The sequence below is a fragment of the Poecilia latipinna genome, unplaced genomic scaffold (genome assembly GCF_001443285.1).
Source record: "Poecilia latipinna isolate Pla-1442-1.1 unplaced genomic scaffold, P_latipinna-1.0 Scaffold777, whole genome shotgun sequence".
Taxonomy (NCBI): Eukaryota; Metazoa; Chordata; class Actinopteri; order Cyprinodontiformes; family Poeciliidae; genus Poecilia; species Poecilia latipinna.
In genome coordinates, this window is record NW_015113393.1 from 174,878 (window position 1) to 193,130 (window position 18,253).

General features: G+C 35.8%; 2 protein-coding genes and 1 long non-coding RNA gene across 3 annotated transcripts in view; 1 reads left to right on the top strand and 2 right to left on the bottom strand.

Annotated features, from left to right (window-relative positions):
• Positions 1-11,482, bottom strand: part of tmcc3 (transmembrane and coiled-coil domain family 3) — a 48,575-nt gene extending 37,093 nt beyond the window's left edge. Inside the window, exon 1 of the mRNA XM_015046379.1 lies at positions 11,351-11,482. Coding sequence (XP_014901865.1) covers positions 11,351-11,395 — 45 coding nt within the window. The 5' untranslated portion in view covers positions 11,396-11,482. The remainder of the gene's footprint in view (positions 1-11,350) is intronic.
• Positions 11,483-11,551: 69 nt separating this feature from the next.
• Positions 11,552-11,977, top strand: LOC106955927 (uncharacterized). Its single transcript, XR_001426680.1, has 2 exons — positions 11,552-11,635; positions 11,716-11,977. It is a non-coding gene; the product is annotated as an uncharacterized LOC106955927 (long non-coding RNA).
• A 2,726-nt stretch (positions 11,978-14,703) lies between these two features.
• On the bottom strand, positions 14,704-16,443 carry ndufa12 (NADH:ubiquinone oxidoreductase subunit A12). Its single transcript, XM_015046390.1, has 4 exons — positions 16,330-16,443; positions 15,945-16,030; positions 15,131-15,218; positions 14,704-14,960 (listed from the first exon to the last, which is right to left on the bottom strand). The coding sequence occupies exons 1-4, from the start codon at positions 16,416-16,418 to the stop codon at positions 14,780-14,782; spliced, it is 444 nt and encodes a 147-aa protein (XP_014901876.1). The 5' UTR covers positions 16,419-16,443; the 3' UTR covers positions 14,704-14,779.
• Between the last annotated feature and the right edge of the window lie 1,810 nt (positions 16,444-18,253).

Sequence of the window (18,253 nt, forward strand, 5' to 3'; positions counted from 1 at the left end):
CCAAGGGACAGTCATAACTGACCAACTCATAGATTTTTTACAGATCATCCCCAACTGTCAAGCCCATAATACTGAAAGAAAAGGCACGTTTATCCATGTAGCGCATTTCTGCAACAAGACAACTGAAGGCACTTTCCGTGATGAAACATTAGAGTACACTGAAGCGACAGTACAGGAAAGGAAAGCTGGACTCTACTAAAATTAATCGGATGAGTTTCTTAATATCTTACTGAGACCTTGGACATTTAATCCTGGAATAGTGAGGCTGACTTTTTAATTTTCTTTATGTGTTTTTGAAGATTCAGGTCTGAGATTTCAGTAGCTTTTAGCCTAAAAAGCTACAAACTTCATCTTTAGGTCCAAAAATTACTACTTCAGTTTTTTTTTTTTTTTTTAAGAAAAGTTATGCCGCATCTACACTTTGATTTGTTCTAAGAATCCGTTCAGTGCTTGAATAGGTTCATAGTTAGCTGTGTACCATCTGCATATTTCCGCTCCTGGTCAAAACAACCAATCAGAGCCAGGAGGAGGGTCTTAGCGCTGTCAATCAATCTCATGTATGTACTGCTAAATGTGCTACTGGTAGAAAAACAACTTAAAGTTACAGAAAAACTGTTTATCTGTCATGAATGAATGCTAACTAGTTTACCACTATGATGTGGTAAACTAGCTGTAGCTTAGCAAAGAGCAAACAGGATTGGCAGTGCTAAGACCCTCTCCCTGGCTCTGATTGGTTGTTTCTGACTGAAGTACTTCTGCAGTTAGCACTGGGAGAATTTTTTCACAGATTATCTAACTTATATTATACTACCATCAAGAAAATTGTAACAAAAATGTGAAAAACACATTTAAGTGGAGCTTTAACGCACTAACATGACAAAAAAAAATTAGAAAATGATAACAAAAAAAAATTGTTCATAATAAAGCTGTTTTGTTGTTTTTTTTAAGATTGCTTAACATGAAAATGGTCACATTTGTGAATCTTGGCCTCCGAAGGCAACATTTCATAGAACTACAAAGTAGTAGTATGTACACCAGGCAGAAATAATCAGTCTGACATGGTATCATCAAACGCTCAGAGGTCAGCTGTCCTGTCTGTTGTCCAACATCACTAAATCCTTTCCAAGAACACCTCGTCAGCTGCAGCAGACGAGGTGAGAGCGTCGGTTATCTGTTTGTGATGGCGCCTGTCATTGGGTTTGACGGATCAGGTAGAGGACAAAGAGGCTGTGAAGTTGATTTGTTGGAGACCAAATCTAAACTCTGAAAGCTGTCACACTGGGTCAGAGTTTCCATGTTTCATTCTTATCTGGCCTAGCACAACATAGTATTTTAGTAAAACTCTGATTTACAAAGAAAAGGGAGCTGAAACATAAAATCCATCAGGTTTGCCTTGTATAAATAGACACAAACATTATCCTAAATGTTGATGATTTTTCTATTATTTTTGTCTGTAAGGTTTTCACCCAGAAAATCTGCTAAGCCTGGTGGTTGGAGCACTTGGTAGTCATTCATCATTGACAGCCCATCAGTTTTTTTTGAGTTAAAATTTTTTTTAGGTTGACAAAAAAATGTGAAAATTATCACTTGATAATCTGTTGTTGAGATTAATACCTGAGCACCAACTATAAAGTCTTAAAAAATGCAAACATCTAAAAAAAAATTAATTAAATAAGCAATGCCAAGCCTGGTGGGGACACAAGTAAAGCCTGGTGGCCCGCCAGGCTTATAATACACTGGGGGAAACCCTGTGTCTGGATCTAGATTCTTCATTCGTCACAAACCTTTGCTTTATTTAGTTGAGCTTACTCAAAGGGTGAATCAAAGAGTAAAAGTTACTGAATGTTTGTTTTAATGAATCCTTTCTGTTGTACTTTCTGTATTTTTAACAGGCAGTGAAAATGTCACCAAAGGATTTGTTTAATGCATCAACCTGCCAACCTTGAGCCAGAAAAACAACTTTGTGCCATTTTTTATTGCAGTTAAGGGCCACAAATGGCCCCCAGGCTGCACTTTAAGCACCCCTGAATTACTGGGAACCGCATCCCCCACGCTTCTGCCAAACTCATCCTTCCATTCCCAATGCAAAAGCAACCAGAAGAAGAAGAAGAAGCTCCACTGCTCCTCCTCCTCCTGCTAATCCTTCTGAGCTCTTTTCAATCTGCACAATAGCATTTTGCTCTTTAGGTTCCCTCCTCTCCAGCCGACTCTTTTGTTCCCACCAGGCAGGGGAACTAAATCAGTGGCTGAGCCAGGGGATGTGGGAAAAAGGCTAACGGTAAATCTAAGCAGATGCGACTCCGTTATTCACTTAGCTTTATATGCTGGAGAGTTTTATTTTGTTACAGTATTAGTGACCTTGATACAGTTGTTATGGAGAAGAAAAAAGGGGGAGAATAAATCTGGTTTTGAATAAGCCGGAGCAATGACAGTGAGAATAAAAGGGGTTTAAATCTGAAGAGTTAAAAAGAAAATGCTCTTCAAACTTAAAATTATGTCATGTAAAAAAATTTCTTTAATAGATTGGACAAGAGGATGTGTCAGCTCTTGAACCCGACATCTACATATTTTGAACTTTTTGTCATGTTACAACCAAAATGTTTGATGAATTTTATTTGGATAGAAATCCAAAAGTGTGATGTAATATATAAAGCCAACTGCAGTGTAACAGGATTTTATTTTAATATCAAAGATGTGATTACGTTTGTCAAATTACTTATTCTTTGATTTTATTTTGTTCAGTCAACAAGTTGTTTCTTCAGAGATTTATTGGTGTTTTAAGTCTTGGCAGTTGGTGGTTACCATAGTAACGGTAACTGACAGCTCCTCCCCCTTTTCCTGTTGCCGTCGGTAACTGTGGAATGTGTTAGAATCAGCTCTGTGTCTTTAAAAGAGTTATAGTTTATCATATATTTTAGACAAATTTAGTAATTTTCGGTGTTTCATGAGTAATTTTGCTGTATTTTGTATACGTTTTTAACTGTTATTATTATTAACGTTGTCCATTTTAGTTACGTTTAACTTATGTTAACTGCTGCTAACTGCTAACTGGGAGTTATTGCTTTGTAGTTTGTTTAGGGTTATTTATTGTACCTTATTTAATATGTAGGGGCAGAAGCTGCTGGACTGATGTTAACCACCAACTTGATTTCCTATTTAGAATAAATACAGTGAACCTGAACGTGTTTGTCGAGAAGTCAACCTACTGGACCTGAGACGAACATAGAAGTGTGTAAAATGTCACCAATTAAAAAAAAAAAAAAGGAAATTAATGTTACCGTTTTAGCTGATTTTGCTGCTGTTTAGACTGTACAATGACTTCTGGAAAAGAAAAATGTTTTGTTGTTGACTTTACATCCAGAAATCACTTGCTGCGTTTTTGTTGGTTGTAAAGGAGGCTCTACTAAGGCTTTTCAAAGATGTACATTTGTATAATTGCGTTTGTTTGGACTAAAGTGACAAGAGGCCTTAAAACAGCTCAAAAAGGCAGAACTGACCAGACTAAAACCTCATTAACTCAGAATTAGTTTGTGCAAAAAATGTAGACCTACCCTAACCTGTTCAAGGAATCAAAATAGGTCACCTTTAAACCGCTTCAATCTGTATGAACTATTCATCAAAGAAAGAGGGATCTGCAAAAAAAATTCTGTTACTACATTTATTCTCACATAATGTGGCCTTTCTTGGAAAATAAAATTGCTTTTTGCCATTTCTGTGGGTTCCTGCTGCTTCAGCACTCAAGCAGTTTCACTCTGTCTCTGACAATCGCTGTTCATTGTTATGCATGAAAAACCTGTGGCTCGCCTCGAGTCAAGCTGCTCCAGTAATCACATCTCAGACCACTACAAGCCCATTCAAATAGTTTCTTTCAGGGAAACACGATGAGGGTCTAAACTTATTTCATTTCACATCAACAGAAATATGTTGACTCCTTCAACATGCATGGCACCAAGCAGGGATGTTTAAAAATCAGTGCAATAAATCTATTGACAAGAAGCCGCTTTTAGTTACTTTTTTTTAATCAGGGGTCACAATTAAATGTTTCAAACCAATTTTTACATGCTTTCTGATATCATTAGACTCCAGAAATAAGCTGTAAGACATTTTCAAGCTTCATAAAAAGAAGAGCTGGACTTTTTCAGCTGTGTTTCTTGAAAATAAAACAATTTAAGCTGATAAAATAAATATGAAAGCTCCAGAGAAATAACTGAGTTTCTGATCAACCTCAGCATCAAAATCCAATATGGCTGCCACAAGTGACGTGGACTTAAACTTTTAATCATCGTCTCAAGCACAAATACTTCTTAAAAATACGAATCACAAAAAAGTGTCATTTGTATCACTAAACTACACAGTTACTTAATTTAATCTTCAAATTAATTCCTATTTATTGATACTATAATTGAACAAAAAGTGGAGAAAATAGTAAAGTTTAACTATTCCAGACAGTTTTGGAGGTTTTTAAACATCATTAGTTGGTATTTATCGTGACAACAATAAATCAGAATTCTTATCGTACTGAGAAATTTATCATAATAAATTATAAACAATACAATAAATGCCCACCCCTTCGGCCATGTGTTTAAAGCTAGTGTTAGCTGCGATATTAAACCATTTATTTGCACTTTCAGTTCTTTTTATCTCAACGAATCATTTGCACAACCTCTTAATTTGGACATGTTCTTTCAGTTATACATTTCTCTTACTCTGACTTTAGTAGATCAGTATTTGGAAGCGTGGCAAACAAAAACTGAACGGCTTTGTTCAATTCATTGCTAAAACTACAGAAACACTACAATTCTTAAACAGAACATCAACATCATTGTTCACAACTTCTTCTTTTGTTTGCTGACTGGCCTGATCGAAATTCATCATGAGAGAAATCCAACTCAATGGGAGAAATCCCAGACAGAAAAGTGAAGGGAGATGAGAATCGATTGGAATTAAATTAAGATTGGTCGTCCTAATAAATCTAAAACAGAAAAGTTTGGTCTGATTTAATTCCTGAAAGTAGGGAAAAAATAATTATGCAGAGTGTGTACACATGAGATTTAAATTGTATTAAAATATGCTGAGGCCTGGCTGGTAACCAAAACTATTTGTTTAGCTTTTATTCATAACTTTAATGAACCAAACCCTGCAGCTACACCACAGCATAAGCAGATGTGACCCATTGAGTCCCTGAATGCTTTCATAGGATGCTGAGGGCACCAGAGGCGGCTTGAAATAAACATCTAAGGGGTCACGCTTTGAAAGCATGCGGGGGAGGTTTGCTGGGACAGCTTTCATGTGTCGCTGTCCCTTTGCAGGCCCGAGTCACTGCCCACTCGGCACCAGCAGCTTGTGACATTTCAGCTGCTTTGTCTTCTCTTCGAGCGTTTTAAAAACCCTTCTGTAGTTTTATTTCAACATAAAACGGCAAATGTTGGGACATGGAGGGTAATGGAATTGGAAGACAGAGATGTGATATTAAAAAAATGAGAGGTCAGAGATAAAAATAAACAGCTTAACTGGTATTCAAAATGTCAGAAAGCTAAGCAGAGAAAACGCCAGCATGGTGACTAAAAATGTCTGCTAATTACAGAGATGGCATCATCTAATTGAGGCATTTTTGTGCAACAAAATCGGTTCAACTAGGTTAGTTGTTTTTCTTGTGTCTCTTTTGTAGATAATGCTAATTAACAGAATCATTAGTATTTTATTTTTATAGAAAGTGATCACTAATTTTGTCTTATTAGTGCATCTTTCCTGGATAATGTGGCTAATCACAATTTCTTGAAGTAAATATACCTTCACATATTGCATTATTCTGTTTCTATATTAACTAGAATATCTTGTAAAATGTACTTTTTACTTTTTTAACATATAAAGTACTCCTTGTAAAGTGTCTATTCACTCCGAGGTTTTGATTTGGTTAAGTTTCCTTAGATAAAAAACGTTTAAACCACTTTGAATAATAAACTAAACGTGATTGACAACTGGGATCAATTTGAAATGTAGGTAATGGACTTGAAATTTGTCTGTGAAATTTGACTTGTATTGTGCTTTAAAAATAAATTGACTTAAATTGAAATTTTAAAAAAAGGACAGAAACGATCCAAACAAACTTCAACAAATAATTCTGCAGCCAAAAGTTTAATTGTTTTTGGGGAAAAATGAGAATCTAGATCAATGTGTCATTAGCAAAACGTGCAATGTGATGACAAGAACCAAATTATTAATTAAAGGTGTTGAATTTCAATAAATAATATTGTTTCTTAGAATTAACCAATGAAGATAAGCTGGAAAAGACAAGTTGGGGATGTACCAAGGATGTTAGCTTCAATGAGACTGCCTCTGTTTAAAATAAAAAAAACTTTTTTTCTCTTTTCTGAGTCGGTGGCTAGAGGCTACGAGAAAAAAACAAGGTTATATGTTAATGAAGATGAAAACACACAAACACACACATGGCTATGTCGGTGTTTGACTAAACTGGACAAGTCAGTGAACAAATCCTCTTAAATGCAGCATAATGCTGCTTATACATGTAGATAGAAAATGCCCTTTTTCTCTGTAGCTTGGCCAATTTGAGAGAAACAGTGTTGAAAATTATATTAAATTATAGGAAACTGGATTTATTGATTTAGATTATCAAAAATGTAATTTTATAAATAGTTATTGCGATGAAATAGGGTAAAGGGATCAGAATCACAACTGTACACAGTTATCCTGGTGCCTTTTGATTATTTTATCACTTTCAGGCATAATAATAATAATAATAATATGATCACATGATTAATCTAATTTTGACTTGTATTTTTTGATATGTAATCCTCATGTATTATATATGCACTAGAAACAGGATATTGCTACTGGTATTGTGTTTGCTTGACATTAGGGTCACAAATATAAAAACAAAATAAAAATTAAAACTTTCTATACAAATTTTTTTGAACTGCAAATACATATAATTTATCCTACTTTCAAAAGCTTAGATGACTCTTCTAAATAATTTTATGTTTCTTTAATATGATGTATCTAGTTAAAATCTGTCTAATTTGAAATAAACTGCTAACTGCTAATAGCTAAACATGCTACAAAAATTTAACACTTTGTTGTAATTTCTGAAATGGGTCATTGAATCTGCAAACTTAAATTTAATTTAATCATTTAATGGCATTTATTTATTTCCTTGTCTTTCTTGGTCATTTTTTAAAGACTGAAGCAACTGCTTCATTAGGAAACACTTCAAGTTAGCAATTAGCGTGCTAGCAAAAGTACAGTTAGTGTTTAGCTAACGCTTAGCATCTAAATAGACAGTTTTCCCTAGATCTGAGACCAATTTTAGTTAAAATTTATTATGTGAACACAAATAAATCTCTAAATAAAACAGTTATGATTCATCACTCGGTGAAATGTGAACACTTTTTTCTTATCGTAGCTTAAGTTTGTATTTTTTTTTTTTTAGCTTGAATAGCTAAAGCTTTTTATCCATATCTATAATCTAGTGTTAGAGACTTTAACAGCTGGTTTCTAGGGCAACCAGTCATGCTGTATTTTTATTTTTAAATATTTCTATGAGTGTTGATTGCTTCTGCACAGTGAAATTTATGTGTCTAATATCTTTTGAGAGTCCCGATTTACATCATTTTTTTCCACCATGTGGATGTGATGGACACCCAGAATAAATTGTCTGGAGAGCAATTACCGGAAAAATACTGTACGAGTAATTAAGTGAAAGCAATCAGTGAGGGAACATAATGAATCAGAACCAGCATGAAATGCCCCATTTGTAAGAGAACATAATTAGTTTGTGGAAGAGTGACGCAAAAATGTGAGGCCTCATTAAAACATCATGTCTATCATGACAAAATCAATTATGTCATTAAAGACAGGATATCATGATTAATGTGTTCACTTTTTTTAAGTAGAGGCTTTAATTTGATTTTGATTTGCAGGTGTTTAAAATCAAATCAGCAGCTCGCAGTCCACCAAGCAGAAAAAGTTGCTTTGTTCTCCTTCTGAATGCTAATTTTGAGTTTGGCATCTCAAAAAAATATCAAAACGATGACTCATGCCTGCATGTAAACTTGCAATTAAAGCGTGCTCAGGTTTTTTCTGTTCCTTCCTGAGAATGCTGATCTTAAGCTACAGGGTGATTCCTAAGCCGACGGGGAAGTTTAACAGGAAGTGGATCGCGCCAGTTTTCCCCAGAAGCCGAAGACAACTGACAAACAAGTTTGACCTCACTAAAAGCAAAACTCGCAGGCAGGAGAAGCACTTCACTTAATCAAAAGGAGTTAGAAAAATAAATGTTTCCGGCTGAACATAAAATCCTCAAAGAAAAGCAATAACTCTCAATTAGCACTAACACAAACGCGCAAGAACAGAGAAAAATGTCTTTCTGTCTCTCCGGGACAAATTCATTTAAATTAGCCAATAACTCAGCATCAGATGGACAATATCTGGATGAAGATAAACTTTGGTAATATGTGATTTGTATCACTAAACTGCACACAGTAATTGAATTTAGTCATATTTTCAAATGTTCAATATTTATAGACACTTTAATTGAAAGAAAATTGTAAATCTTGACAATACAAACAATTTTGGGATTTTTAAAATGTCCTTATTTGGACTTTATTGTGATTGTAAATGAAAATCAGTATGGAGGAATATTATGGTATGTTTGGTCGTAAGAGAGATGCCTGTACAGGTTAATGAATGGAGAACAAAAAACCAGGAAATGGAGCTTGAACTTTCATCCAATGTAAACTAGTTCAGATCAAAACTTTGATTTCTTGGAAACTCTGGCTGAGCTCATAACTGAAAATGCCTCCATATATCTTATAGGAAGCAGAAAATATGCTTCCTATAAAATCTGGTTCTAACAGCTGGTACTAATTCTGAATTACCAGGAAGAGCAGCGAGCAGAAACGCTCAGATGTACAGATGCTGACAGGAGCCCAAGAGTTTCTTAGAACTATGCTGTTATTTTTGATGATATGCAGAAAAAAATGAAGATTATTCCAGATCGCTGACTGGTATTGTTCTTAATCAGGGTATCTGCAAGCTTAGAAAGTCAACTTTGTGACTTTTAAAGACCTTTGTAACGCCATCTTGAATAAAATTTAAGACAAAAACGGATGGTTGGTGGAACTTGCTGTGTTTCAATCAAGCATAGCAAAAAGTATGAACCAGGCTTTTTGCTTCTCACGCTGCAGATGGCGCTCTACCATATTAATCCTCATATATTAATATTAATAATCTCAAATGCGTTGGCAGTAGAAGTCAGTCAGTGGCAAAAATGAGTGTAGGAAAGCTAGCTAGCTAGCAAGGGTATACATGTTAGCAGCTAGTTAGCGGTAGCATCAGTCGCCTCGAGTCACACAACACAATGAAGATGGAGTGCCACTCAAACTTTTGCTTGACCGAAAAGTCCCAAGAAAAAAAACGTAAATTTAGAATTGCTGCCATAACAAAATGTAATATTTACATTTTTTAAAAAAAATTTACGACATTTTAAGGCATTATTTTAGACACTAATTCAAGAGTTTTTAAGATTATAGTAGTAGTGGCGCTTTATAACACATTTAAGTAGCCATGTTACTTTCAGCTGTTATAAAAATGCTGTATGTAACAAACATGATTTAAAAGAAAATTGACATTGTAATTTAAAACCTTGAAATTGGGCTTCTGTCTCTTTAAAAACTCTTCCTTCAGGAAGTCATCACAACATGGCTCCTCGATTAAAGCTGTAGCAATGTTTTTACCAGCGTTGCACTGAGAAGTAGCTCACTTAATGAGGTGTTTGCTAATTGCTGCTGGCTAGTCTGAAGGAACTAAGTGGTGGAAGCTCAGAGGAGGAGCTTCGCCTTGAAGGCGGGGCTTGGTCCACTCAGGCGTTTTACACATAATGTCAATAACATTATGACATGATGTAAAACTAGAAAAAGTTAAACATTTTACATGATACTGTCCGTTACTACGCTTTTCATGATTTTGCAACTGGAAGATGGACAAATATCTACAGCAGTTGCATAACTAATCAAAACTTTTAACTTTTTTTTATTTAATTATGAATTAAAGTCAAGGTCAGCTTTGGATTCAAAGAAGAAATAAAGCTAAAGTCAAACTATCCCACTCAAGCCGTTAAGTAAGAGCCCACATGGCGACGGTGGCCTGTGCTGCTGACACGATCTCCTCTGTCAAACAGTGAAAAACAGAGATTAATGAGAGGGACGGGCAAACAGCCACCGCCGAGGGTTTGTCGGCACATCAGAGTGCAAAAACCCGTGATAACAGCCGTCGATGAAAGATGAATGCAGATCAGGAGCTGACAAATCAGTGAGCGATTAAAAAGAGGCTTCTCTCCTCGGCTGTTTCCTGGTTTGTGGACTGAAGATGACTGCTGGCCTGACAGGAAGGGCCTCATTGTGCTGCAGCAGAGGGCTTACGTAAGATGTTGGTGTGCAGACATGGACACACTCAGCACAACAACGCAATGTTTCCTTTTTTACAGAATAGAAACTTTCATGGTATAGCTAGGAAAAAAAAAAAATTAACCAGACAAACAAAACAAAAACGCGTGCATCGGAGCCGGCATTCCTCAGCTGTTACTCAAACCGCGAAGGCCAACGGCATGCATGCACTTAGAATGAAACGTGGTGAAACTTGTCTGACTCAACCTTTAGCTATTAGAAATGCACTTCCTTCACTTTTACTGTAAGTCGGCATAAAAGCTTGACTGCACAGTGGCAGCGAAAAACAAGCTTTTAAAAACCAGAACATGATTCAGAAGGACATCTAAAAGTCTCGTTGTTTGGGTAAATATCAAGATTGTAATATTTGTTTTGTTTTTTCAACAGCAAACTTCAAAAACACAAAATATTACCAAGCATTTCTGTCTAGTTTCATGAGCAAATTTCTTCGTACACTTAAAGTAAGACGAAATGAACTTCAAGTAACTTATTAGCAAGATAGTAGAGCTTTAATTCATTAAAACTGGTGAAAAATACTATCAATTAATCAATTAATCAAGTTTAGTTGTGTAGCAACGTTCAGCAAAAGGCAGTTCAACATCATAAAACCAAAACCAGTAGCAACTATCAGGTTTTGTCACTGTTAAAAGTTTGGTAGTTCCACTGAAACATGTTGCTATCAGTGAAATAATCCGCCAATTGAACTGGTACTTTCTCTATAACAAAGCTCCTCCATCTTGCTAACAAGTTACTTGTTAGTTAGTTTTGTCTCATTTTAAAATAATTGCAGATTTTGTGTTTTTGCAGAGCAGAGATTTGACTGGGAACCACATCAAGCTAGAGGCGGCAGCAGCAACAACAACAGAGAGAGTTTTAAAGTGCATTTCTACCTCTGTCACCCAGATGAGCGGGATGGCGCTGTAATTCTTCCTCATCCCTCCTCTCCCTCAGAGCCTGAGGTCAAAGTGCATGGAAGTGCATGAAGCCCCCTGTGGGTCGCTGGCACTCTGAAGCTTCAGGACTCCAACAGAGCAGCCAAAGCAGCAGCAGCAGCAGCAGCAGCGTCTCTCTTCCTCTCTCTCTGTGTTTCGTGAGCAACAGTCTTATTGTGAAATCTTGGTCTCCGTGTGGCAGCAGCTATTAGAATCAAAGCGGCTCGGATTCCTCCGGTGGAGGTGTGTTTTCAACATTTATAGCCACCAAGCGCTCTCTCTCTGGGGTAAAGGCTTTTTTTCCCCCCTCTGATCACTATCAGACAGTAGCAGAAACCTGCCAATCGGGTGAGAGCAGGAGGGAGGAGAGGATGAGGAGGGAAATGAATGAGTGCAGGATTCGCTCCCTGAGGGGAAGACGTTTTACTGAACAGGACAGCCAGATAACGGCCGGCATGTTTATACGGCCAGGCTGGACTCTGCACTCCTGCTCAGCTCGCTGGGACATTCTGTCCAAACCAGGAAGAAGATGCTTCTTTTTGTCGCCCAGCCAACCGACAGGATAATAAACGAGTGATATTTTCAGCATCAGTTTGTCTTTTTTGTTGTTCTTAGCAATTCCCCCTGGAGGAATGAGTAACTGTGCTATTGATAGAGATTAAAACATCAGACAATAAAAATAAACATTTGTTTAAATTTCTGCAAAGTCAGAAATGGCTGCATAGCGCTGTAGTTCTGCATGGCCTGCTGTTTGTTTACGTAAACCTGAATTTATAAGAGATAACTCTGTGTTTTAAAGAAGATAGTCCAAAGCTAATTTAGATAAAATAAGGAAGCATTTAACCTGATTTGCTCTTCGTCCTGAGAATTTGACTCTTATCACGGCTGCAGATCGGACTTTCAGTTAACACAGTTTGGAACATTTTCATAAACAAAACCATTCTGTTCTACCACACCCTGTAATTTCACTTGCATAACTTGCTTGAATGGATGGGTTGAAGTACCAGAGGGAAACAGACAGATGTCCAACCACTTCAGTTTACTCCTTTAGTCCAAGTCTAAGTTATTTAGAAAGTCTCATTTAAGTCTCACTACTTTATCCTAATTATGCTACAAAAATAACATAAATAAAAGACAGTAAGCAAATATTCCCCAAATGTGGTTCATTTACGCCCTATTTCATAACCCTATAGAGTTTGGTGATATGGATTACAAATAAAATTTTATATTTTTTCATGCCAGGTCTGAGTTTTTTGGCACTACCAGAGCTCCATACAATGTCTTATTCACGCAGGTGTCTGGTCACTGACGTCTGTCCTGCAGCCCTTGTGCATAAACATAAACTCTGATGCTTTTTATCAGCCTTTCAGCCCAAATGAGTGCAGGAAATCCATTAAAACAAACCCAAGATTTGGAGAATTACGTTCTGGTAAACGCTGAGGACAGATCTCACACTTTCCTCCAGGAGCAGAAACCACTCAGGGGAAAACATTGACTGTTAGCGATGTCAAATAGAGAAATAGCGAGGAAGAGGATTCACCCTCTTCATTGCATTTCTGCTGCTGGCATCGCTACCACCTCAGCCAGATGCTGCATCAGCAGTCACAGAGTCAGAGGCTCAAATTATCTGCTCCATTTGCAGACGATGATTCAGACTGCAGAGAGACGTAGACGTAGCTGAAGAGCAGCTAATAAGCCCCTTGCTGAATAAAAAGCGAGAACTTCAGGTTGGAGTGCGCTGGGAACGTTTTATAATTATGCATCAAAGCACTCACAGCTGATTGTTCTGAAATTACTCTGAGGATTTTAATGCGACACCTCCTTCACTTTGCAAAACGAATCTCCTCTGATGTCTGAATACAGATGGGAACGGATCAGTGTTCGCTAAAATGCTGACAGAAGACGATGCCAGAAGCCTTCAGAGCCAAACTGATGAAGCTTTGGAGACAGCTCTGACTCACTGACACAGATTAAGAAAAGAGCGCCCCCTTTTGGCCATTAAACGCTAGTAAAACTCCGTTCGTGATGATTTTCTTCTGCTTCCACATCCTCCAAAAGACTGGCATGAGGAAGAAGCGACAAAAACAGAAAGTCTCCTCGTTTAACAGCTGCAAATGTCTGAAATTACAAATAAAAAAAAAGGGTCTAGCTGTTATCAAATTATCAAAATATATTAAATTCTAGAAAATACTTGGAAATTTTTCAGTTTCAAAAGTTAGAGATTAATCTCAAAATTACTGATTTTTATTTTCTCGCACAAATTTGACTTTTCAAACTCAAAAATTTAAGTTTTTTCTATAATTTTTTTTAACATTAATCTCAAACGTTCTGAGTTTTTAGCTGAAATTCATATTTCGTTTGTGCTAAAGTACAAACGAACCTTTATACTAGAAAGAAGCTGGTTAATTCACAACAATGAGGTAAAACGGAGGCACACCTGTAGATGAATCTTAAGGCAACACAAACTCACCGTTTGCTTATGAAATATGATAAAGTAAAAAATAAACCATCAAGGATATCCGATGGAAATCTTTGGATATCCATAAGTCTGGTTCATTGTCAAAATGTTTTGAAGTTCTTCATTCATCGGTTCAATTACGCTAAAGTACATGGAGGGTTCTCGCGAGATCTTGTGATGGGCGGTTAGAACTTCTCGTCGAAGTGGCAAGTGATTCGCGAGGCGCCATCTTGTGGATAACGGCTCCTTGTAAAAACAGGTGAGTTTTTTTTATTACGACTCCCAAATTTGATAGCGGCGTTAGCTTGAAACAAGTGACTATTTGAGACTCTTATTTTGAAATAATAATAAAAAAAAACCTTAGAAAGGAAGTTTCGTGATCACAAAATTTGATCGTATTTCCTCGACAAGCTAGCTAGTACCGCTAACAAAAACCACCAAAGAAACCCTTGGCTTGCCTTATGGATTTTTTTTTTGTTTGAAATATAATGTTTAAAAACACAACATGTTTTATTCAATTCTTAATAATAATAGGATGTAGGAACTAAATGATTGTGTGTGCCTCAGTCTACTTTTGCATTAAATTTAAATATTCTTTGTTAATCCCAAAGGGACATTAAATGTTGTTGTAGCTCATTAATTCAGATTCTTCAGAGTTATTGAAGATGGTGATGGCAGTTGGCAGGAAATATTTCTTGTAGCAGTCTGCATTACAGTGAATCTGAAGAAGCCATCATTGGTTGTACATCAGCTTCCTCTGCTGGTGGGTCACAATCAGCTCACCTCTTTTCCTGTTCATTTTCAGAATTTAATCACAATATAAAACAGGTTGAAAGGAAGGACCATGATGCTGTTTTTAAATATCAGGATAAAGATTTTATTCAGGCAGGAAATTATAATTAACAGCATGAACATAAAGCAGTCATAGTTCACTGGGCTCCAGCTTTAGGTGGAACCCACTCGTGGATCTTCTTGCGGGTGGTGGGGTACGGCACGTACTGCTGTGGGGAGCCACTCACGTTGAACTGGTGAACCTCGGCGAGGAACTTCTTGGGCTCTGGAGGATGTGTGGTGGGTGGGTCTTCTGTCATACAATGCAGCCAGCGATGCCTGAATGATGAAGACGAGGAGCTTTGGTTACATTGCAGTCGCGCAACCATATTTAAATTAATCAGCATTTAATTGGAATGGCAGAAAACACCATCACTGGCTTAATTTGGAGGTTTAACTTTTTCCAACAAGTGTTCAAACAGTTCATGGATTTAAAACAAGGAAGATACCATTCAGCTGGCACCATGCTGCCATCCACCTCCCAGAATGTTCTCTTTCCGTTCATCTCTGTGGTGTAGATCACCCAACGGTGACGTCCTGAACACACAAATAACACATCAGAAGAAGCAGTTTCTTTAACTGTCCAGTAAGACTTATGATTTAAAATCTGGAACTAAGACAGAAAAAAAACATACTTGCTTGGACCAAAAATACGATTGGATATTGGACTTATTTAGCTTTTATGATAATTTATTCATTTTAGGCTTACAACAAACACCACAAAGTTGGAAAGCATCAATTGTGTAAATCTAGAATGAGGTAGACTACAAAATAGTAATTTTAAATAGATGACGTGACCATATGATTGAAACGTTTAAGCAAATGTTAAAAAAAGAGAAGTCTAAAATGGGTAAACTGTTTTAAATTAGCAAACATTAAATAAATACTGTAGCATTATTCCAGTCTCGACTTCATAGCTACCCATTTATGCAGTACATAAAGTTAACTGGTTTTTATAAGCCATTTAAGATACAGAATTTAAAAATATAATCTTCTAAAATGTGTTCAAACCAACCCTCTGGTAATAAATTAAAAAACACCCCTTGAATTAAATTAAATATTGGCAATTAACAAGACTCAATCTTTTGATTAACTCTTTAATTGCAGAATTGGTTTAAATTAGCGATGCTAATTGAGATTTCTTCTGGTTGAGAGCAAAATTCTGAATTTTAAAATAATTTAAACCAGTCTGACTTCATCTAGTCAGACAGGTTCTATTTAATCTACGTGATTAAAAAACATTATGAGAAACATAAAACTTACCAAAGAAGTAGTGCTTCTTGTCTTCATAGTATTTGTTTCCGTATTTATCAATACCAATAAGAGTGCCTGTTTTGATATCGTTCACCCTGCAAACACAAGCAAAACATTGATTTTAACTACCCCTGAATATATTTTAAGAAAAAAAAACCCGACTGATATAAAACGAGACACTTGTGAGTTTAAAAATGGGCATTCCAAATATTACATTTCATTTAGATTTCATTATGAGTCCTTTATAGGGCAAATGTAGTTAGTTGTCAACATGCTAACTACAGTTAGCTTCACAGAGTCATAGCTTTAAGCAGAAATTTCCGTCTGTTTTTTAAGTTTCTGTGTCATAATTAAATACAGGGTGATAGTTGGTAATATTGTTGACTAAACTGACCTGAAAAACTGTGTCAAAAAACCCCGAATTCCTCCATGACCCCCTAGCTGTCCCAAAGCCCTTCGGACCAGGTTAGCATATTCCGCCATGTTTAGACGGAAATGCAACGGAAACGTCCCGACAGAACCAAGGAGAAAAAAAAGTTCCGCAATTAGGGATTTGTTTTCTTAAATACAATTATAATTTTAACCTTTATGATATATCACTATAACCTATGGTCTTGTTCATATGCATAGAATAAAGTAGAAATATCCTTTATTATGATTTACAAAAGAATAGAAGCATAAATATTGAAGCCAAAATAAAAACCTAAAAAAAAAAAAGACTGTACAGTAAGGGCAAATTTAGAAAACATGATAAAGTATCTAAGTAAAAAATTACAATAGCAGAAATTAAAAAAAAAAAAAAAGTTTAAAACCAATACAATGTGCACACTTCTGTCTGCAGTCCTAGTTTCAATAATGGTCACTACTTACCTCAGATTGACACCCATCATCCTGTTACCTAACAAAGCCACAAATTAAAACAAGTACAATCAATATATTTATACACATTTATTAAAAACTGTTGCCTGACAGTTTAGAAATGCTGCTCATAAGAGACAAACTGTTTACAAAATGTTAAAGTACAGTCACAGAGGAACGCTTCAGAACTTGATTCTCACAACAGGCTGCAGCAGATTTATTTATCTTTTAAGTAAACTAAATTTTATTGACTTGACACAAACCAAACAGAACTAAAGACACATTTAACAAAATAAAAAGAAGATGTACGGATTTTTCAACACATTTGCCATCAGAAATCTGTTATAAAAAGTGATGAATTGTTGTTTTTAAACTACAAACTGATGGGTGACCTAGCAAGACATGAAGCAAACATAAAAATGGAATCTGAAATAAATCTGAAAAACAATACATTTCTTTTTATTATTTTAAAAAAGGGGAGGAGCCACAGTGTCTGTAAAATGAAATATTCACTTCTTAAAGTCTTTGTATCTGAGCATTCATTTAAAAGAAACATAGTTCACGCATTCTTCCCACAGTGTTTACGTGCAAAAATAGGATAGAAAAAAGAGGAAAAAAAGGATTTTGATCCTCGTCTAAAAAACTCTGAATCTGAAAATAAGTGGCTGCCTGCGCTTTTCAGACAATAAATGTTCCTAGTTTATAAATATTAGCTCTCGGCCTTAAAAACAAAACAGAAGAAAAAGGTCAGCATTGCTTGTTTATGTCTTTATACACAAAAACTTTTAAACATTCTGGTTTGGCTAAACAGGAGAAACAACAAAAATATCTCCATAAAAAAATGTGACATTTCCAGTTTTATCCAGGATTATTAAACATTTCTGTTTATGTTAAACTCTTAGGCACTAAGATGAACATAGATGTTTTGTGTTAAAGCTGGAGTTTAACAGCAAAATCCCAACTTGTTCCTTAAAATCTGCATGCATTATCCAGGTAAAATTGCTTCATGTAACTACTCTGCAGCAAACGGGGGATAAAAATGTCACAACCTGCAGATTGAAAAACAACAGCTTAGCACCCAGATGTGTATTTGGACATTATTTCCAATGGAGTGTCATCCATAAAATGACCAGAAATAACTCTGAAACGTTATTTCTCGGTGTGTAATTAAGATTCACTCTTTGAATAAAACCACTAAAATAAATTAGCTTTTCCATTATGTTCTAATTTTTTAGAGAAAAAAAATTACTTCTCTTTCCGTTTTCTTCAAATTCTTCAAAAACCTTCACAACTATTTTGCTCTCCTGACAGATAAATACAACTTGTTTAAAGCTGCAAATGTTACTTTTTAATAAAGGAATAACATTTTGGAGTTTTTAGGAAATTTCTTTAAAAAAAAAAAAAAAAAAAAAAAAACCAGCATTTTTTTTCATTTTTAAAATTAAAAAATATAAAAAAAA